The 23,733-nt window shown below is 34.8% G+C and overlaps 1 protein-coding gene across 1 annotated transcript in view; it reads right to left on the bottom strand.

Moving 5' to 3' along the window:
- The window catches only part of LOC106880177 (sodium/calcium exchanger 2), a 33,513-nt gene that overhangs the window by 8,449 nt on the left and 1,331 nt on the right, over positions 1 to 23,733 (bottom strand). The window contains exons 2-6 of the mRNA XM_014930023.2: positions 21,818 to 21,980; positions 20,925 to 21,048; positions 18,419 to 18,548; positions 16,810 to 16,900; positions 7,181 to 7,259 (exon numbers count right to left, since the gene is read on the bottom strand). Of these exons, the coding sequence (XP_014785509.1) occupies positions 7,181 to 7,259; positions 16,810 to 16,900; positions 18,419 to 18,548; positions 20,925 to 21,048; positions 21,818 to 21,980 (587 nt within the window). The remainder of the gene's footprint in view (positions 1 to 7,180; positions 7,260 to 16,809; positions 16,901 to 18,418; positions 18,549 to 20,924; positions 21,049 to 21,817; positions 21,981 to 23,733) is intronic.

Here is a 23,733-nt window from a genome sequence, read left to right as displayed (position 1 = left end):
ACACACACACACACACACACACACACACACACAATGGACTTTCTGTTGCTGTTTACCAAGTTCATTCACATGGCTTTGGTTAGTCTGGGGCTTAAATAGAAGACTCTTGTCCAAGGTGACTCACAGGGGAATGAACCCAAAACCATGTGACTGGAAAGCAAACTTTCTGCCATAAAGCCATGCCTATTATTTACATTATTTACATTCGACGGATACATTGTCATCTTGTTTGTTGTTAACAACAAACAAGATGAGGACAAATATCCTTCGAATGTAAATAATGTACATAATTCCTCATCTCTTAAATATAGAACTATAAAGCCATGCCTACTGAAATTTTTTTATTGAGCACATTTTTTTTATACCTAAAAATAAAGTCTTTTGACTGTTTTAAATTCAATTGCTCTCAGAAGTGAAGACGAGAGATAAGGTATTGTTGTTGCTTTGGTTGCTTACAATCAAACAACTACACTGCTTGCTCTCCTTAGACAAGCTTCCACTTCACACGCCAGCTTAACTGAACTTGTCCTTTCAGTCAAAAGACATGTGTTGTTATTCTTGTTGTTTGTAGTTGTAATCGTGTAACATTTTCTCATTTCTTTTTGCCCGTGTTGTTGCATATATTTGCTCACTTTCTTCCAAAAATTTAATGCCCTAGATTTTTGGGGCCTACCAATTTTGAACAATCTCAAGTGTAACTGGCTGAAACTGTAGTGATAATTGAAAACTTGACTGATGAACAGAGAGCCACGAATGTTCTGACCTGGTTTTCCTGTCTGTCTTTGTATCGTCCTTCTGTTTTGTCTCTCAGTTGAAAGATATCAATAACTTTGACAGTGTAGCCTTTTCAAATTTTGAATAGAACTCACAGACCCTACCCCACTTTTGCTATTACCCTTGTGGCTGGGAACTACTGCTCTGCATGGTTGCTTGAACTACTACTAATAGCTGTCAAATCTCCCTTGAATCACACGGTAAGTTGCTCAATTAGGAAAGGATAATGTAATCCTGGATAGCCAATAAAAAGTCTGGACAGTCATGGTTGAAGTATATTTGATCCAGGCTTGGAACTGTTGCTCTACATGGTTACTCAAACTGCTAGAAATAATAGCAAATCTCTATCAAAATTACATTATACCATATTCAATAAGGAAAGGACATATGATGTAATCCGAGATAATTTGTAAAAAGACAGGGACGATCAAGGTTGGAATGCCTTTGACCATCATTGCACACCATCAGGATTGACTCAGGGTCAAACAAGAACGTATGCAGAAATTGATAACAAAGGTGAAATATTCCAGTGAAGCTTCTATAAATATTGCAGCTACTTGAATATTGCCATTAGAAACATGAAGCAAAGAAAATGCCTATTGTCATGGAAATTAGCTGTCACGATAGCATAAATATATGAATTAATGTATTCACAACAGATATCCAGATATGTCGATACATTAATGTGACCTCTTGTGTTTCGAAGAGACATTGCTATTGTTGAGTGACCTTCTGGAAACAATAATTAATCTTTCTCAAAATCATACAGTAACATCTTAAAAGTGAAGAGACATGCTGAATAGTTCAGTCCTAGATACAACCACAACTGAAGCAATAGACTCAAGCACAGTTGTGTGGTTAAGAAGTTCCCTTTGTAATTATGAGAATTTGTGTTTGATACCACTGCATGGCATCTTGAATAAGTATCTTTTATTGTAGCTTTGTATTAACTCCAGACTTGTAATGGAAATTAGGTTGGCAGAAACTGTGTAGAAGCCTGTCTGTTGAGTTATACCTGTTATAAAACTGGCCTTGGGGAAATTTGAACCCAGAATGTAAAAGTTACTTAAATGCTTTACTCCCTATTGAGCCATTGATAACTTTTCTCCATTGTTCTTGACTCTGGGCTGTCTCTTCTGCTTTTCTCCAGTTTGATCCCTGCTTTTTTTGGCTCTGTCTCAGTATCCCACCTCCAGCTATTTTTAGGGTGCCCTCTCTTCCCCCTCCCGTGTGGGTCCCAGGTCAGGGCCTGATGTCTCATATATTTCCCTGACAGAAGGCCATCTTCTCCCAGGTCTTATAATCACTGTTGCTTCTATAACTTAGATTGTTTCCTAGTTAGGTGTTGTGGCCCTATGTAAACTCATTTTTACTTCTGGAAAGTGGCAACCTATATTAATTGGCCTCTGTCCTTTGACCTGACCAGCATGGGATGTCACCAGGTGCTTGTACTCCATTGGCATTGCTCCCAGGGTCAGTGAGGCACATAAGTCACCACATAGCAACAGGGACTGGATCTTATGGTGGTAGAATGTAAAAGACCTTAACTTAATGCCTCAGGATATTTTATCCAAAGCACTGATGATTCTGCCAATTAATCACTCAAATATTTGGTTTTAACCAAATTTTTCAAAATAGAAAAAAATAAATTTCTATAGTTTTGCAATTTTAACTCTCAAACATAGATGACCATATGTGTGTATGAGTGTATGTGTGTATTAGTGTATGTGCATATGCATGCGTGTCTTCATGTATCCGATATAAATATGTTCATAATTATGTGTATATTAAATTTTTAGAAACATTGGTTATTATTAACAGTTTTAACTGATGTTATGCGAAAATATGCCATCATTCCTTTCTAATAACACCCTATTTTATAAATGAGACTGTCTCATAATTAATTATTGTGTAAAAAATGTTTAATATAATAACAAAAGACTACTGTTTTTGTTACTCTCTGTTTAACTCTATATTTATTTTCTTTTTAATTTCATTTGATATTTTACAGATACCAGTAACTTGGAAATTTCAAAGAAAATAATTAATAAGAACAAGTAACAAATTAAAAAAGTCAGAGAGAAAAAACAGTTAATAATAAAAAATAAAATCATACACATATTTCATCTTTAAATTGTTGTTCTTTGATGACAGTTTGTTAAAATATGATAAAAGCAATTGAAATGTGGAATGCATATTTTTCAAAATATCATAGTTTAACAAAAATATTGTTAAACTATTTTAAAATGTCTAAGATATTGATTCTTGTTGAAAAATCGATGAGCTGTAAAGAAGCCGCATTTTGTAATGAGCTGGTAAAGTGATATGAAATAACTGTAAGAATCTGTGCTAAAAATGTACCATGTTTGTATGTTATTGTTCTAATCAAGTCTGAATCAGTTCATTATATTTCATAAATGTCCCGGAAAGAGTGATTTACCAGCAGATTTCAGCTGCTTAGATTTCACGTATTTAAATATCTGAATGTCTGAGAGAAGCTGGTTAAATTCTGTTGTTTACCTGTTTCACTGTTTCATTCTACATTTTACCTAGACTGCAGCCACGATGGGGCTCTGCTTTGAAGGGGCTAATCAAACAAACTGACCCCAGTACTTATCTTTTCTTAAGTCTGGTGTTTATTGTTGGCCTCTTTTGTTAAACTACTAAGTTATGGGGACATAAAGGAACTAACGTCAGTTGTTAAGTGATGCTGGAGGACAACGATAACAGCACAGATGTCCAACAGTTGAAAGGATGAAAGGCAAAGTCGACCTTGGTGGAATTTGAACTCAGAACGTAAAGACAGACGAAATACTGCTAAGCATTTTTCCCAGTGTGTTAATGATTCTGCCAGCTCACCACCTTTTTTGGAACCAGTATTGTTGCAAGCACTGACATTAAAACACAAAGAACCAGAACAGAAATTATAAGGCATCTTTCCAATGCTCTAACAGTTCTGTCAATACACTGCAATTGGTTAGAATTAATTTTTTTGAAAATTAAGTTTGGATTTGATTAATAAAGAAATTTAAGATGTTAATTTTAAAATCAAACTTTGTGGTTGCAACTTCAAAAGCAATCACCGAGCTTTGCATGTCCACTGTACTACGAGAGAGAAAAGTCACAAATAGCAGCATTTCTTTCACAAATATTTGTATGATCTAAAGCTTTGAGGTGTCCTTGAACAGATTAGATCTTGTCATGTCTCTATGTTCTGCAACTCATTTTCATTTGAACTAAGGAATGAATCCCCAGGCATTGCCAGCAAATAATATTAAAACAATATTGGCAGTAGCTCTTGTTACTAATGTAATATCATATTGCTACCATTAATAGCAACAGTGCTGAGTTAAAGTTAACCTGTGTTATCTGAATCCTCATGCAGGAGTACAGAGGGAACTCTATCATAAAGGTTTTGAACCTTTTGCGTACCTGCCACTGGCCAACTGATCCCCTGTGTGGAATACCTTTGGGAAGTAGGCAAAAGATTGCATACAATGTCTCCTGTTCCACATATTTGTTTATATGTTTGTATAGGTGTGGTTAGGAAAAAAAAGTATGACTTGATGTAGGCATGGATGTGTGATTAAGGAGCTTGCTGCCCCACCATATGGTCTTGGATTCAATCCTATCACATGACATTTAGTACAAGCATCTTCTACTATGGATCTGAGCCAACCAGAGCCTTGTAAGTGAATTTGTTGCACACTTACAATCAAGTTTGTCACTCAGTTTATCATCATTATTAATTATACTGCCCATAAAAGTAATGTGGCATGTCTCTGTCAGTTCCTGTTCTTCAATAATGATTGGTTCAGCTTGTATCACTTGGCTTGAGACAGACATGGCTTATAAAGATCTCTAGTTCTCTATTAGCCAAGTCGTGTCTTCTTCTAAATTCCTGTTGAGGTTCATGCAGAACCTCTGCTGTGATATTTATCATCCAGTCTGTTGAGAAATTTTCTTACTGACTATAGCAAGCAGAAAAATGACTTGATAGTTTCCACATTTATTCCTATCTCCCTTCTTGGATGTTAGGATGATGTTAGTGTATTTAAAGCCATGTGAATCATCTTGAGTGTCTAAGGATTCTAGCATTAAGTGGTAAAGACGTCTAACGAGTTGGCCTCATCTAGCTTTTACACTTCACTCTATCAGAATGTGACCTGGTTGCAACCAACACATTCCTAATCTGGTCATTGGGAGATATTACCTTATTTGGAAACAGGTAAGGGTTGGTGACAGGAAGGGTATCCACCCATAGAAAAGCTGCCTTAACAAATTCTGTCCAGCCCAAGTGAACATGAAAAAGTGGATGTTAAACGATGATGGTGTGATGATGCATAAGTGTCTGTGAGTGTGTGTAAATATATATATAAATATACACACATAAACACACACGTGCGCAAACACACACACACACACACACACACACACACACACACACTCAACTGTTTAAGCTGTATCTTCAAACTTTATAATTCTGAGTCTCAGTTTCAATAATTACATTATAAGGCTGCACTTCCAGTCTCTACTTTCATTACTCTTTATTCTCATTGTTAACATTCCAGTGTTTACATACATACACACATATACATCACACACATACATGACCAATGGTATATTTGAAATGCAGAAAAATAACAGTATTGGTGGTCTTTTTACTGCAAGAATGTTTGGTAAAACTAATGACAAGTGAAGTTGGCACGATAGTGAAAACTATTGGAAAAAAGAGTAAAAAAATGATTATATAAACTATTGAAAGTTCTAAAGAGTTGGAATTTTCTGTAAAATAATAGCTGCAATTCACAAATCATGAATGCGATAGCTTGCTTTCAAGTGAAAGCATTCGAGCTTCTGTATTGACCTTCTTAATAACCAGATACAGATATCAACCCAATTGAAAACGTGTTGTAACATTTAATGAGACAATTAAATGAAAAGCAAATAACATCAGAAATGGATGTCATTCAATAGAACTGGTGCTAAAGTCTTGTAAACATCTGAAGGAGTCTAATTGATAACACCACGCATCATCATTTGCAACATGTCATAGAAAGTAAATTTTGACCGTTTAATTATTGACTAATAGTTAATTAATTATTATTACCAAAACTGTTTTCAATAATTAAAATGAAAGTATCTTTGATGTTTTTGTCTACTTGTGAATTTTTGGAAAATATTTTAGGATGTAATAATAATGGCTTGTATTTTAGGTACAAAGGCAAAAATTTTGAGGGGTGGGGAAGTCAATACCACCAAACCAGGACTTGACTGGTACTTTATTGATTCTGAAAGTAGGAAAGGCAAAATGCCCCTAAGCATTTTACCTTGCGTGCTCACTGCCTTTCTCGCCTTAATAATAATAACAACACTTACTCACACACACACACACACACACACACACGCACACACACACACACACACACAAGGCAGCGAGCTGGCAGAAAGGTTAGCACGCTGGGCGAAATGCTTAGCGGTATTTCGTCTGCCATTACGTTCTGAGTTCAAATTCCGCCGAGGTCGACTTAGCCTTTCATCCTTTTGGGGTCGATAAATTAAGTACCAGTTATTCACTGGGGTCGATGTAATGGACTTAATCCCTTGTTTGTCCCCTCTATGTTTAGCCCCTTGTGGGCAATAAAGAAATAACACACACACACACAAAGTTATTGGTTTAGAATTGGAAAAGCACCTGTAACATTCACTGAGAAAAGGACTCACTATAGTAATAAAGTCTGGAGCAGTGTATAGAGGACCTTCATCATTGTGAGAACAACCTATGTGCACTGATACACTGTTCTGCTTCCAAATTGGTGAGTCCTGGAATACAAAGGCGAGGAGAGTACATCTGAAAGAAAGACAGGTCAAAGCAGCCAGCTTTAACACTTTAGCATTTAAACCAGCCAGATCTGGCCTTTCATACCTAGCCTACAATGTAATTTTGAAAAATAAATTACATCATTGAAATCTCAAAGCTATGAGATAATGCATGATTAATTCAAAACAATGTTAACAAATAAGCATTACATTTGACAGAGTAATCTGAATGCTAAAGTGTAAAGGCAATTTCTGACTGACTGGATGCCTAGCAACTCCAGAAAAAACAAGTTGGTAGGAGGGTGCTTCAGTTTTTTGTTAGACTAGCCAGAAATAGCCAAATCTCTCTCAAGTTGCACACTACTGTATTAGAAGAACTGGGACATACCAGATATGCAATACTTGAAATACAAATAGCCAAAAAAAAAAAAAAAAAATGACAGAATGATCATGAAAGGATTGTCTTTGATCGTAAGTCAGTTCACTGTGAACTTGCTTTAGGCCAGTAAAACAGCAACAACAGGATAGTGTAAATGATTTCATATGCAATACAACTTTCTTATGCATCATGAGAAAAAAAATATACCTTGTAATTTGTTCAAACCAGGACATTGATTCTTCTTCAGATTCTTCTATTGCTTCTCCTAAACGTACAGCCAGTTCATCTAGAATATTAAGAAAAAAAAGAGAAAAAAAAAAAAGAGAATATATTAAATGACAAATAAAAACCAAAAAAGTAAAAAAAAAACTGTCAATTCATGCTATTAATAATGAGATGTATTATGAATGAATTAACTGCTGATGTTTTCAATGTAGAATTGAACAGAAAATCTTAATAGTTCATTCATAATCTTATTCAGGGATTATTTCTTGTGGTAAGCTATCAATTCATAGAAGGCTAACTTGCCATGCTAGACGTAAGCATCATCATCATTGTTCTGACATCTGCTTTTCCATGATTTCATGGGTTGGATGGAATTTGCTGAGGTGAATTTTCTACAGTTGGATGCCCTACCTGTCACCAACCCTCACCTGTTTCCAAGTAAGGTAATATTTCCTTGTAATCAGATATGAGGACAACACTTGTATGATGGCAACACTCATTTACAGCCGTGATGTGAAGGTAAGAAGACAGTAACACACACACAGTATATATATATATATATATATATATATATATACAATGGGATTCTTTCAGTTTTCATTTACGAAATTCACTCACAAGACTTTAGTAGATTGGTGCTATAGTGAAAGATACTTGCCCAAAGTGTCATGCAGTGAGACTGAACCTGGAACCACATAACAGGGAAGCAAACTTCTTACAATACATCCATGCTTGTGCTATGCATGTATAATATAGTTATGCATTTATCTATTTGATTGTTTCCTTACAACATAAGCCAAGATGTTTCAACTCATGTTTCGTTAGGGGAAAGTAATACAAGCTGAAACGCTGTGGCTGTGTCATAAAGACACAATGTATTAAATATACACTAATCTGCTTTCAACATTTTCTTCTTTAATTGTAGATTACTATGATTACTTGACCAGAATTTTTAATAATATCAGTAGATATGTATGTATTTATGACTTCTTCTGTTGTGCTAAGTAATTGACCAGATAAAAATAGGTACAGGCATGTCTGTGTGGTTTAGAAGCTTGCTTTTCAACCATATGGTCTTGGGTTAGGTTCAGTCCCACTGTGTGGCACCTCAGGCAAAAGTATTCTACTATAGCCTTGGGCCCACTAGAGACTTGTGAGTAGATTTGGTCGATGGAAACTGAAAGAAACCTATCATATATATTACATACATATATTAATAATAATGTTTGTCTATCATTGCTGGTGATGACCAAAGACATCACATAGGAGAAGATGGGCCACAGTGTATCTGACTGTGGCTGATCGGTCTGATGATGGTTGTAAATTGTGAGTGGATTTGGTAGACGGAAACTGAAAGAAGCCCATCATATATATGCATGTATGTGTGTTTGTGTGTCTGTATTTGTCCCCCCACCATCACTTGACAACCGATGCTGGTGTGTTTACGTCCCCATAACTTAGCGATTCGGCAAAAAGAGACCGATAGAATAAGTACTAGGCTTACAAAGAATAAGTCCTGGGGTCGATTTTCTCGACTAAAGGCAGTGCTCGAGCATGGCCGCAGTCAAATGACTGAAACAAGTAAAAGAGTAAAAAGAGTAATACAAATGAGGTTATTTATTTTCAGTCTTCCACAGAAAAAGAATATGTAGCTATACCTAGAAACAAGTGAGGGTTTGCAGCAGAAAGGGCATCCAACTGTAGAAAAATCTACTTTAGCAAATTCCATCTGACCCATGCAAGGATGGAAAAGTAGACATTAAATGATGAATATTATGAAATAGGAGTAACATAGTGGAAAACATTAAAACAAATTAGATTTAAGTTCCTGGCTTTGGGTAAAAGAAAATACAGGAGAATCAGTTAATAATGATTTTATCCAACATATTCCCATCTAAGATTCACACACTTATTGCAGTGTCCCTTCAGTTTTTCTAAGCCCTGTAAAAGAACTCAGAAGGCTGGACCTCCAACGAGGCCTTTTGTGATACCCTTGAAGCCAGGAACTTTAAGAAATCACTTGTCCAAGGTATCATACAGTAGAGATTGAACCTAAACCAAAACCACATGGTTGGAAAGCAAGCTTTTTATCCACATAGCAACACATGCACCTTTTACATTCATATATAATTAAATAGCAGGATAATAATAGTAGTGGTTACTTTTATTATCTCATCGTTTGCGTATGTTTCAAAGGTACAATTTAGTGAGTACCATTTCTTCAGAAGTAAACAATTCAATAAAGGACGAAATGATTAAATTAAATGCTCTCATTATTCTCATGTTATTTAATCATTGTATGTACTTATTGATTAGCATTGCGAGAGCACTTGTAACAAATGATTACCTGTGTTGTAACAGAAGTATATTTTCCAAGGTGCTGAAGTGTAATAGAGCATGCTGAGTTCTAAAGAAATGGTGAGATGCCATGCCCTGCAGAGGGTCATTAATAACAAGTTATATATACACATACATACATGTATATATATACATATATATATATCATCATCATCATCATCATCATCATCATCATCGTTTAACGTCCGCTTTCCATGCCAGCATGGGTTGGACGATTTGACTGAGGACTGGTGAGACCGGATGGCAACACCAGGCTCCAATCTAAATTTGGCAGAGTTTCTACAGCTGGATGCCCTTCCTAACGCCAACCACTCAGAGAGTGTAGTGGGTGCTTTTACGTGTTACCCGCACGAAAACGGCCACGCTCGAAATGGTGTCTTTTATGTGCCACCCGCACAAGAGCCAGTCCAGGGGCACTGGCAACGATCTCGCTCGAAAACCCTACAAGGCCATATATATATATATATGTATGTGTGCCTGTGTGTGTATATATATATATACGTATCTGTGTGTATATATATATATATATATATATATATATATATATATATATATATATATATATACGTATCTGTGTGTGTATATATATATATATATATATATATAATCATTCACATTTAACAATGTCTGATTCCCATACTGGCTTGGGGTGGCCTATATGTGTGTATGTAAGCATGCACATACATATATACAGACACATACACATGCATATGATCATACAATATATATTTCTACATGTGTGTGTCTTTTGAAGTTATAAATTCTGAATATTGGCTTCTCTCTCTCTCTCTCTCTCTCTTTCACACACACACACACACACATATACACACACTCACACATATACACACACACATATTTCAGCATGCCTATGAAACGAGGTGTATATTGAGAATTTACTACTAGTAGCAAAAATACTTGTTAAGCAATTCTGGGGCTATTTAGAATTGTCTACAGTGTTCATGGACATAGTATACAACACATTTAACATGACATTGATTTTTAAACCAACAAACGCAAAGTTTACCCTATCGTAAACATTCAATACTTGACGTTTCACGTTTCTCTACCAACAGAAACAACTGCCGGCATTGAGAAGTTACATCCAAGCACTTATGTGTTATGCTACGAATTCATACTTTGAAATACTTGAAAATCAATCTTATCAGACAGCATTGTGTAACAAAGGTTGGATGTATCATTTTCGTCAGTTCTTGTTTTGTCACAATGCTGAAAGTATAGTATTTCTGACTCTAAGCAATTTATTTGCATTCTATTGACTTCTTTCAATAATGGCAGAAACCACAAATGTGGCGTTGAGAGGAAGTGGTGTAGTCAATTGAATTAATCCAGGTAAATTACTGGTACTTATAGATTGAAGCTAATGAAAAAGGTTCTATCAAGTCAACTAGCTAGAAATAACAGCCAAATTTTTGATTAACTTACACACTGTTGTTTTAAATAAAAGGAAAAATTGGCAGAAAAGTTACAAAAGTAACTTGAAAAACAGGAGTTTCATGTGTGGCACTTATCAAGTTGACTAGTGTCAAACACAAATTCTCAGACCTTGAAAGCTTTCAATGGCTTATATATGTATATATATATATATATATATATATATATATATATATATATATATATATATATATATATATTTATATATATACACAAGTGGGTGTTGAAAAGTTCCTGGCTTTGAGGGTATTGCACTAGGTTCCATAGTCTGTTTTGACTTGGTTTCTACAGCTGGATGCCCTCCTTAATATCAACCACCTTACAGAGTGTACTGGGTGCTTTTTACTTGGCACCAGCACCAATGCTTCTTATGTGTCACTGTGGTTTATATATATATGTATATATATCATAGATAACAAAGTGAAGGCTGTGAGGAGTTTTCAGGACATTTATAAAGAAATAGCTTTACAGCTGTTTCTGGGATATTATGGATATCCCTTCACCAGAAGCGGTGTAAGAAGGTTAAAGAGAGGAAATATTTGAGTCCGAATTATTATGGAAAAGGAGGAGATAGGGAATATGGCGGGAAATAAGAGAATGAAATTAGAAATAAGATACATAAAGATATTGTAGTTGCAGTTGAATTGTTTGAGAAAAATGGTGTATAGAAGTGGTAAAAAAGTTTCCTGTACATGGTATGTAAGTTCCAATAGCAGTTCATGTTTAGACATTTCAAAGTATGAAGCCATGGAATCTGCACTGCTCGTTTAAAAGTGCTTTGTGGTGTAAATAAAAATTTGAGAAGGTATTTGTAGTATTTGCAGATAGATGGTGGGAGGAGAGATGTATATGACGAGAAAGAAGAGATAGGTCAAATATTTGAAACCAATATGAAGTAACCTTAATGTTATTATTGGACTGCATCAAATAAAGCCATATCTCCCTCAAACCAAACCTTACTATCTTATCAGAGGGAAGAACTATGTCTGAAAAAAGATGCTCACAAATAAACCATTATTGATCATATTCCCACTCTATCAAGGCTGATCTAGATGATTTAGACCTAAGTTAGTTGTGTCATGCTAGATATAAATCTACTACAGGGCTGATCTTTGTATATACCAATGAGCTGGTGCCTAATGTGTCAAAGCCTTGGACTGAATCTTTGATCACATATCTGCTCCCTCTATGTCTGACCTATTTCACTCTTCAAAGTCTGCTGTGTAAAAGCTGACCAAAAGTCTAAACAGTAACAACTAGCATTTATTTTATTTTAACAAAACCTGGTGGGATGGAAGATGACATCAATTCTGGAAGAATTTGATTTATGAATATAAAAATGAAAGTAAATATTTAGAGAAATTTTGTATTAGGCCTTCTAGTTAATGTCAATTCCATTATAAAAACACTCCATCTATGTCTGTGTGTCTGTCTGTCTCTTTGCCGACTTGTTGACTTGTCAGTTTGTCTGCTTACCTGCTTATCTATCCATTTCAAACCTATCATATCCCTCCATCCATCTAACAATCTCTCGATTTATCCATCCATAAAACCTAATCTTTTCGCTCACAGATTCTGGTTATAAAACAGAATCAGAGATGACAATATTTGTTTTTAATCGAGAATATCCAAACATTAAATCTGATCAGCAGTGCTGTATGAGTAATGGCAGCAAAAAAGATCAATACTATTACATTCTGTGACACTAAACAACCCTTTCAACTGATCTTGGAATGTCAACTTTAATTTATTTACTCCAACATTAGACATTCATTTATACAGAGAATTCCTCTTGATGGCTCAGTGGTTTAAAATATAACAAATAAATTGCAGAAGTCCTGACCATCCTGGAACCCTTCATAATCTCTTGTCTCTTCATATTTCTCCATTTTCCTGACTAACTCAAGACGAGATGATCTTTCTTCTCTTTCCCTCTCTTTATATCTCTGTCCTGATCTCTTTTCCCTCTTCCTATCTCTGTCTCTCCCTCCCCATGTCTGTATTGCTGGCTGAGTGGACTGGAGGAATGTGAAATGAAGTGTTTTAATGAAAAACACGTGTTGCTCAGTCCAAGAATTGAAACCACAATCTTACAATCATAAGTCCACGATGGAACTAATTGTCTCCTCTTCCAGAATATTTGACTTTGTGCCTGTCATCATCATCATCATCATTTAATGTCCTTTTTCCATGCTGGCATGGGTTGGACAGTCTGATAGGAGCTGGCCAGCTAGTGAGCTATCCAGACTCCAATTGTCTGTTGTGGTATGGTTTGTATGGCTGGATGACCTTCCTAATGGCAACCACTTTAGAAAGTGTGCTGAGTGCTTTTTATGTGCCACCAGCACAGGTGCATTTATGCCGCACTGGCACAAGTGCATTTTACGTGGTACTGGAACTGTAAAGGACATGCTTGTATGTATGGATGACTGAGATTTTACTTCAAGAAATTATTATAAGGACGGTGGTTTGGCACAGTTGTATGAGAGTCAGATAGAATGTCTTGTAGTATATGTTTTGGTATTTTACATTCTAAGTTCAAATCTAGTCAAAGACAAATTTGTTTTTCATCCCTTAGAGGTTAATGAAATAAAATACCAGTCAAGTACTGAAGTTTATATAATCGATTGTACTCTTTCCTCAAATATCAGGTCTTTGTGCCTGATATGAATAAAGCAATTTTTACGAAATATATTGAATGTCTAAGCCAAACATTATTATCCTCCAAGGCAATGTTATGGACAGTCATATGCTCCCAAAACCTTCACTGTCAAAATAAATAAATGAATAGTTTTTGAGTGAAACTTGGTGAAATCTAAACTTCTCTGCAACTGTGTTACAGATTTCAACAACAAGTAAAAAAAAAAATAAGAGTGGCAATAACAACAACAGTAATACTATAAACAACTTAAGAAGAGACATTCTCAAAGTCAAGAAAAAAATAATAAATAAAGCGAGAAAAATCTCAAATCATCTGAAATGGAAATAGAGCACTTAAAACAAAGACTGCATAATGAAAACACAAATAGTGAATACATAAGCCATGAAAACAGACTGATGCAAAAGAAAGTAAATAACAAAATCAAACTCTAGAATGCCCACAGAATACTAATTAACAAAAGGCCAACCATAACAACTCGAATAAAGACATAACTCTCAAGGAATATATATCAGAACAGGAAATTAAAAAAAGGAAATGATGAACAAGTTGATCAAAAAAGCAGAGATAATTAAGGACTTAAAATCGATAGACTGTCCAGTGGATAAACGAAATACCTCCCTAGGACAAACCTCAGAGATGTATAACAACGGTATCAATCAAACATAGCCATTGCAGATTTAATGAAAACAGACCCAAATATAAACATCACATGAAGAAGTTAGCTTGAAAAAAAAATCAAGGAAATAATCTGGGAGTCAACGATTGCTAAAAGATAGAAAATGAATTAAAAGATATGACCATTGTCAATTCAATCAATTAAGGCACAAAGAAGCAATTCTTCTCTTGATATTAATCCCTTGGCATTTAAACCAGTCATATCAGACACAAATATTTGGCTTGTTTCATATTCAAACTCTCCAGATCTAGCCTCTCACACCTATCCTACAATGTCATTCTAAAAGTATGCAATCACATTATTGAAATCTGAAAGCTACGAGATAATGCATGATTAATTCAAAATGATGTGAATAAATAAGTATTACATTTGACAGAGGAATCTGAATGCTAAAAGGTTAAAACAAAATAAGCAACCATAAATAAGAAGGTGACAGGGTTTGGCTTTCTACCAAGTTTATCAAAATAAAGATGTAAAGTGATTCCGCAAACAAAAGAAATATTTTGACTCCATTTCCAAAATGATTCTAATGGGAAATAGGTAAAAATAAAATTGGCATCAATACAGCACACAAGAAAAGTTGAAGAATTCTGAGGAATATAATGGGAAGTGAAGGAATCACTGTAGATGAAATTGTTCAACACAACAGACATAGAATCTGAACAATTGTGAAAAGATATATCAACACAAGTGGCATAGGCATGGCTGTGTGGTTAAGAAGCCTGCTTTGCATTCATGTGGTTTTGTGTTCTGTCTCACTGCATGGTATCCTGGCCATGGCTCATATACTGTAGCCCTGAGCCGATCAATGCTTTGTGAGTTAATTTGGTAGGTGTAAAGTGTGTGCAAGTTCATTATATATGTGTGTATGTTTTTGTGTCTATACCCTCCCACTGAGGACATTTCTGAGGGTCAGGATAAGAGCTTCTATGCCACAGTAATCCAAGCGCTGCAACACCAATAGAAGAAGTGTATGGACCACAAGGGAGAATATGTCAAAAAATAAAACACATTCGGTCAAGTTCGATCATTGCATCATGGTCAGCCTATGAACTTTTCAGCCCATTCTTGTACACCTGGTGATCAGGGTAACTTGGGATCTTTGAGTTCTTTCATTGCCCTGATTGTTATTTCCCCACTATTGGAGGGATTTTGTTTTTATTGTTTACACATGTTTGTGTTTTAGGTTGTCAGATAAATTCGTTCGTCTTTTTTTTTCTTCCCCATTTATTTTTCATATTTTCCAGTATTATTTGATGTACATGAAAAAAATAATGTTATTGTAGTGTTTTCTGATTTTTTTTCTTCTTGTAGTTCTGTTCTTTCTCTACAACTTTTGTCTATCGTTTTTGAAATCTGAATAAATTTTATTGCTTTTCAGACAAATGACAATTGAGTACCAAATAAGGAAAGAAAAAAGAACAAATTTATTTGACAACACAATAAATCCCCATTGTCCTTCATCTTTGTATTGTTCTGAATTTGTCTTTTGTGGCTCTTGTTACCAATAAAAATAGTCTTCTTCTTCTTCTTCTTCTTCTTCTTCTTCTTATTATTATTATTATTATTATTGTTATTATTATTATTATCATTATTATTATTATTATTATTATTATTATTATTAAGGCAGTGAGCTGGTAGAATCATTAGCACGTCTGTCTTTACATTCTGAATTCAAATTCTGCTGAAGTCAATTTTGCCTTTCATCCTTTTTGGGTGTTGATAAAATAAGTACCAGCTGAACACTAGGGTTGATGTAAATGACTTATTCCCTCCCTCGAAATTGCTGGCCTTGTGCCAGAATTATTATCATTATTATTATCATTATTATTATTATTATTATTATTATTATTATTATTATTATAAATTCTTTGAGTTCTGCATCTTTTCTCTTATCTTGTTGAGTGTAACCCTGATACCTGAAGCAAAATTTTGTCCTACATAGATCAATCAATTGGGTTACAGCTGTTACCATAAGAGCGGACATTGTAAATGTATTATTGATAATTATTATTATTTATTCAAATTGGTGATAGTCATTATTATTATTATTATTATTATTATTATTATTATTATTATTATTATTATATTTTTATTCTTAAGTACACTCATATTTGAGAGCATTCATTGCAATTAGAGATGGCAATCTAACAGCAACGAGAACCATGACATCAACAACAATGTAAACCAAAAGAAGAAGATAAAGAAGAAAAAAGGAAGAATTAAAAAGGAAAAGATAGGCAGGAACAAAAAAAAAAAGAAGCTATGGATGGAAAATTATAAAGAATGCATGAATGCATACAGATAGAAGAAAGAGAAAATGACAGGAACAAAGAAAAAGTAAAGAGGAAAATAATCATCTTCAAGATAAAACTAATGACAATGAGAAAGAAAGATGCATGCAGAGACAAAGGGTAACTGTGTGTGGATGTGTAGAGTTATCAGAAACATGTGTGAACTTACCGTTATTCATGAAGCATACAACAGCACTGCGTTCACCGATTCTGGCTCCATTGTCAGGATTACTCAGAACAATTATGAAATTTTTGCATATCTTTAATGAGAAGAAAGAAAGAAAATGAAATGTATAGATATGTGTGTGTGTGAGTATGTGTATACATATATATATATATATATATATATATATATATATATATATATATATATATATATATATATATATATATATATATATATACACATAAGAATGTATACATATGTGTGTGTGTGTGCATACATATATATGAAGTTAGTGTTGTTAAAATGAAATTAAAAACAACAGGTAACATCCACAAACAAAAGAACTCAATACAAGAATAGAGTCTAAATATTTCCTGACATAGAAATACAAGGTGGCTGTAATTTCTGTATGTGAATGGTATGTATATATATAATATATATGTGTATCATACACACACAGAAAATATATGTAATTATATTAATATATAAAAGCATAGTTTCAAGGATCATTTCATTGACTCTCTCTCTCTCTTTCTTTCCTTGCACACTGATATAGATATATGTAAGTATGTAAAAGAGTCAGCTAAAAAGTTCATAGGCTGACCAAGATACTCTCACGGAATATCTCATCAAGATACTCTCATCAAAGGAGGTTTATTTTTCACCATAGTATCCCCTGTGGTCCAAACACTTTTTCCATTGGTGTTGCTGTGTTTGGATCCCATTGGTGAAGAAGCTTCGATCCTGATTGTCAAAGAAGCTATTAACACCATATATGATGTCATCATCGCTGTGATACTCATTCCCCTGGGAATAGATGATATCAGATGGGGCCAAATCTGGAAAATAGGGAGAATTGATCAATCAGTTCAAAGCCAGTCATACACAGCAGCCATCGAAAGCAAGGATTTGTGTGCTGGAGCTTTGTCCTGATGAAACAAGACCCCTTTTATCAGTTTTCCTGGGTGTTTGATCTTGATGGCCTTTCATAACTGCCTCAGCAAGTCGACATAGTACACTCCATTGATGGCGTGGCCCTTTTGAAGATGGTCGATAAACTCAATGCCTTTTGCATCCTAAAAAACTGAGGCTATCACATTCCCTGCACATGAACACATGAAATGACTTTGGTCTTCTTTGGAGTCAGTGAGGAGGGGTGTTCCACCGCATGGATCGTCTCTTTGTCTTTAACTGAAAATGATAAACCCTAGCTTAGGAAATGTTCAAGGAAATTAGCCGTGTCTGCCTGAAACAGTGTCAGATTTTGCAGTAATGTAATTTCGAACCTGGGCATATGGCGTAGTGGTTAAGTGTGTGGGCTACTAACCCCAAGATTCCGAGTTTGATTCCAAGCAGTGACCTGAATAATAATGATAATAATAACATCAAAAAATACCTTAGGAATGAGAACCCAGGTTCGAAATTTCCCCAAGACACCTGATGAAGGCTGGAGGGTATATCAGCCGAAACATTGTGTTAACAACAAACAAGATGAGGACAAATATCCATCGAATGAAAATATGTAAATAATGTACATAATTCCTCATCTCTTAAATATAGAACTGAACCATAAATCAATCAAACAATCAAATGCAGAATACGTTTTTTTTACCTTCACATCAGTATTGACATCAATAGTGATAGCTTTTGTTATTTCTCCATCAGAAAATGTCAAAATGTCCCTAGTTGCAATGTAATCAACACCTGAACCCAGCTCATTGCCTCCACATGCTGTTCCGTCCCTGTTAAAAGAAAGGTTTTAGAATGGTTTAAATGAATAAATACTCCTATTGCATCACAGTTGATATTTTCTGGGAGTACTGATTAATGGTCTCCCATAAATTTTGAGGGGAGGGGGTTAATTACTACCAGTAGACACAATATTTGGTTGGTACTTTATTTTATTGGCCTTGGAAAGATAAAAGGCAAAGGTGGCCTCAGTGGGAGTTGAACTCAGAGCATAAAGAATGCAGCATTTTATCTGCCACTGTAACCACTCAACTAGCAACCTTGGGAGTATTAATTAATAGCATAAATGAGGTGGATTGACTGCAGTCTAGAATCAGATCTAGATCACAGAAAATGCTAACCACCTTTAGTCGAACAAATTAACATCAGGACTTATTCTTTGTAAGCCTTGTATTTTTCTATCAGTCTCTTTTACCAAACCACTCAGTTACAGGGATGTAAGCATGCCAACATTGGTTGTCAAGCTGTGGTGGGAAGACAAGCATAGACACACAAACATATCCATACATACATACATACATATATATATATATATATATATATATATATATGGTGGGTTACTTTCAATTTCCATCTATCAAACCCACACACAACGCTTTGGTCTGCTTAAGCTATAGTAGAAGACACTTGCCTAAGGTGGCATTGAATTGAACCTGGAACAATGTGGTTGGTAAGCAAGCTACTTACCACATAGCCACTCCTGCACTATATATATATATATATATACACACACACACACACACATATATATGCACATATATGCATGTAAATGCATACATAGATACATACACATATAAACATATATATGTGTGTGTGTGTGTGTGTGTGTGTGTGTGTGTGTGTGTGTGTGTGTGTGTGTGTGTCTGTGTGTGTATTCATACATATTCATGTATTTGCATCCGTACATACACAGCTATCAAATATATTGACTATCGTTGATATTCTCCCATTATCAGTCATAAAAATGAATAAAGGAAACAAAAAATTGGTAATGGAATCACTGTTGGGAACATATATATTAAATTAGTTAACATTAGATAAAACTATAAATTGGTTGTTTAAATGTATTTTATGTATTTTGTATGAAGTTATATCTTCCTATGTGATTTCAAATTTATTATAGACACATCTATTAATATAACAAAAGTACATCAATATCAATCACAGAAGCTGCTGGACATTTGTTGTGCTCTTGGGTCAAAAATGTAGTAACCTTGCCATTAACTGGAATATTATTTGGAACTAAAAATGCTTTATTCTTTGTTTACAAGAAGCACAAACAATTTTAAATTTGCAATGAGATAAAGGATATGTCTTTATCTGCATTTATGGTGGGAACCGATATTTTAGTTGAACCATAGAAACTATGGTTCAATTGGCTTTTTGTCTTTGCTGATACTATCTGTCAGCAGCAACTGTACAAGTGTTGCTGTGTTTTTTAATCCAGTCACAAGAAGTGGAATTTGAATTCAGGACACATGGAAGAGATACACAGTAAAGCATCCTGCTTAACAATCATCTGCCAAAGATGGTACTTTATTCATTAACCCCATCCATTAATATTCTCCTTCTACTGGTCCTGGGAGTTGTAGGAGGGGTGTGTGCAATCCTCCGGCACCTCCTCCATAGGATACTGTTAGAAGTAACCTTCATTAGACTCTCCAACTGGATTCCTAAGCATGACTAACTGATACTATGGATGTTATTTATCCATTTTTTTTCTTGATTTATCTCTTGGTCTCCTGCCAGTTGGCTTGGCTTGAAGAATCTAAAAGGATGAAAGGCAAAGTTGTCTTTGGTGGTACTTGGATTCAACTTTCAGGGAGTCAGAAGAAATACCATGAAGCAGTTGGTCCAACATTCTAATGACTTTGCCAATAAGCATTTACACACACACACACACACACACACACACACACACACACACACAAAGATCCAATAGAGGTAGAATCAACAAAAAAGTCCATCCAATGAGAAATAAATATCAATTTAAATACACATTTGAAAGAGCTATTAATAGTTTCATGCTATTATGATACTTGAACAGGCATATATACATACATACATACATACATATATATATATATATATATATATATATATATATATATATATATATATATATGCCTGTTCAAGTATCAAGTATATATATATATATATATATATATATAGTAATAATACTTTTTTGGTGGTGTATAGAATAGTATATTGGTAATAATAAAGTTAATCAGAAGAAAATAATGATTAAACAAAACAAAATTCTATGATTAGGACATTAATTGACACAATATTTGATATTTAAAATATTGAAAATTAAAGAAATGGTTTTTAAGGCTTAATTTATAATATATTAGCATTTAACAACTTACATCGTTTGATACTGCACTGAGACAGTGCTGTCAAAACCACCTTCACGATGAACAATTGCTGTAACACTCCCCTTTTTCATATCTGCATGGCAATACGCTGATTCAAACAAGAATTCTCCTGGCTCTAGGAAATAAAATAATTTTTTAAAAATCATAACAATGGTTTCAAAATCTGGCATAAGGTCAGCAATTTTAAGTGATTACAACAACTCCAGTACTTGACTGGTTCTTTATTTCATTAACCTGGAGAGGATGAAAGACAAAGTTGGCCACAACAGCATTTAAATTCAAAATGTAAAGAGCCTTTGGAAACGCTGCTAAGGATTTTCTCTGACATACAAATGGTTCTGCCAGCTCACTGCCTTTAATAGTTTCAAATTTTGGTACCAGGCCAACAATTTTTGATGGAGGGGTTAGTCAATTACATTGATTCTAGTGCTCAACTGGAGCTTATGTTACTGATCCTCAAAGGATAAAATGAACTCAAAATGTAAAGAACCAGAAGAAATGCTGCTAAGCATTCACTTTGTCTCAAGTGCTAATGACTATTATTATTATTATTATTATTATTATTATTATTATCATCATTTATGAAATCAAAATCGAAATTGAACCAAATTCGATGACTGGCACCTGTGCCAGTGGAGTGCTAACAGCACTGTCCGAGTGTGATCATTGTCAGAGCAGCTGTCTGGCTTTTGATCCCTAGTATTGATGCTACTGAGAATGAGACATCTCTGTCTTCAATTTTAGTTGGCCATTCTCAATGTAATGCCTGGTGGGACTGACAAAGTAGCACTAAGAAGCCATCATTATGAAAAGCAAAGATCTGGAGAATGATAAAAAAATAAATAAATGCAGATTAGTATTTGAATGAATCATAACATTCTTACCATGTCGACCAATAACGATGATATGAGCCACAGAAGGATCCCCGAGACCTGCATTGCCAGAAGGATTCTTTAATATCAGGAAGAAATCAATGGTGTTGGTGGTATATCCATCACTGAGAATATCTACACTGATCTGCTTTCTGTATTCATCTTCTCGAAATACCTGTTAAAGGAAATAAAACAGATTTGTTTCATTCAAATTACTAAAAATGCAAATTGTTTTGTAGTCTATGTTAATGTAAATCTTTATCGGATTTTATAGTATCTCACATTTATTGTTTAAAATCTATCATAACTTCAAATATTCTCTCATCCCTCCACCTCTCTCTGTCTCTATCTCTCTCTCTCTCTCACATACACACACATACACATTTGTTTAAAGCAGATATTTGTCATCTATAAACAAGTTAGAGATATTGAAAATGAGAGCAGCTCTTGTAATAATGGTGTTGGAGTTGAATTATTTATAAAAATATTAATGAAGAACCAATAGGATTGGCCTGAGAGGGGTTGTGGATTTGTTCAATATGTGATTTAATAGAAGATATGAGTTATGGAAGGATCAAAATTGCATGTAATGTGAGAGCTATTTAATACTGTAGGTATTCTTCTAATGGTTAAAGGGTCATGAAAATTGTATAAATGTCAGGATCTCAGTTTAAAGAGTTGAATTTATGTCCTGTCTCTGGCATTTAGGAGAAATACTGAAACTCTCCTGGCTGATTTCTTGTAAAAAGGGAACCAGGAATGTTTCAGGGTCCACATAAATCAGACCTACTGTGCTAAGTCCTTCATTAAAAATAATCAAATGTAGAAAAACATCAGCCTGGTAGGATTTTTCTGAATTGATGGGCACCACTTGTTTTCTTAAGAAAACACTTTCAAACTTGGGATACTGGTAGAATGTGTCATATAAAACATCTTTTTCTCTTAGCCTTCTATTTCATAGCAGTAATTGTTTTCACCTCAATAGACGTCAGTGATTGGTTGAAATTACCGAAATACGACAATTTTTTACATGAAATAACTTCGAATACAAAAATTTTATCTGTTCTATAACACAAAATATACAAGTATATGAAGTTTGAAAGTGTTTCGGTGCCAAAAACATTACATAAAACATAAATGACAAGTGGTGCCCGTCAATTCAGAAAGATCAGCCTGGTATAAGTAAACATTGTTCTTGATTAGCCCTAGGTTAGTATGAAGGCTTAATGTGGGGCTGATGTTCTAGAAGTAAACAAAAATAATCAGTAGGATGTACCCTTGATTGGGTGAGTGTTAGGCTAAACTTCTGATGGGTTGGATCTATGATCAGAGGTAAGCCAATCAGGGTTATTATGTTTCTTTTTATCAAGGCATAGTGTGTGTAGGAATACATTTTCCAATATTTTCTTCATTTAGATAGAAATTCAGCTACCATTTCTAGGTGATCAACCAGCCACAAAGGCTCAAGGGAAGGAACATTGATGAGTCATTTGGTAGTTTATGGTCATGTGATTAAAGTATTTCAAACAAATAAAATAAATCCACAATATTTAACAAATAATATAAATCAAATACACCCACAATATTTAACATCATTACTGAAATAAACATGAAATTTAATTTAGCAGTTAGAGGGTTAATCATCATCATCATCATCATTTAACGTCCGCTTTCCATGCTAGCATGGGTTGGACGATTTGACTGAGGACTGGCAAGCCAGAAGGCTGCACCAGGCTCCAATCTGATTTGGCAGAGTTTCTACAGCTGGATGCCCTTCCTCGTGCCAACCACTCCGAGAGTGTAGTGGGTGCTTTTACGTGCCACCAGCACGAGGGCCAGTCAGGCGGTACTGGCAATGGCCACGCTCAAAATGGTGTATCTTACGTGCCACCTGCACAGGAACCAGTTCACCGGCACTGGCAACGATC

The sequence above is a fragment of the Octopus bimaculoides genome, chromosome 12 (assembly GCF_001194135.2).
Source record: "Octopus bimaculoides isolate UCB-OBI-ISO-001 chromosome 12, ASM119413v2, whole genome shotgun sequence".
In the NCBI taxonomy this organism is placed as follows: Eukaryota; Metazoa; Mollusca; class Cephalopoda; order Octopoda; family Octopodidae; genus Octopus; species Octopus bimaculoides.
This window is presented reverse-complemented; position numbering and strand designations above follow the sequence as displayed.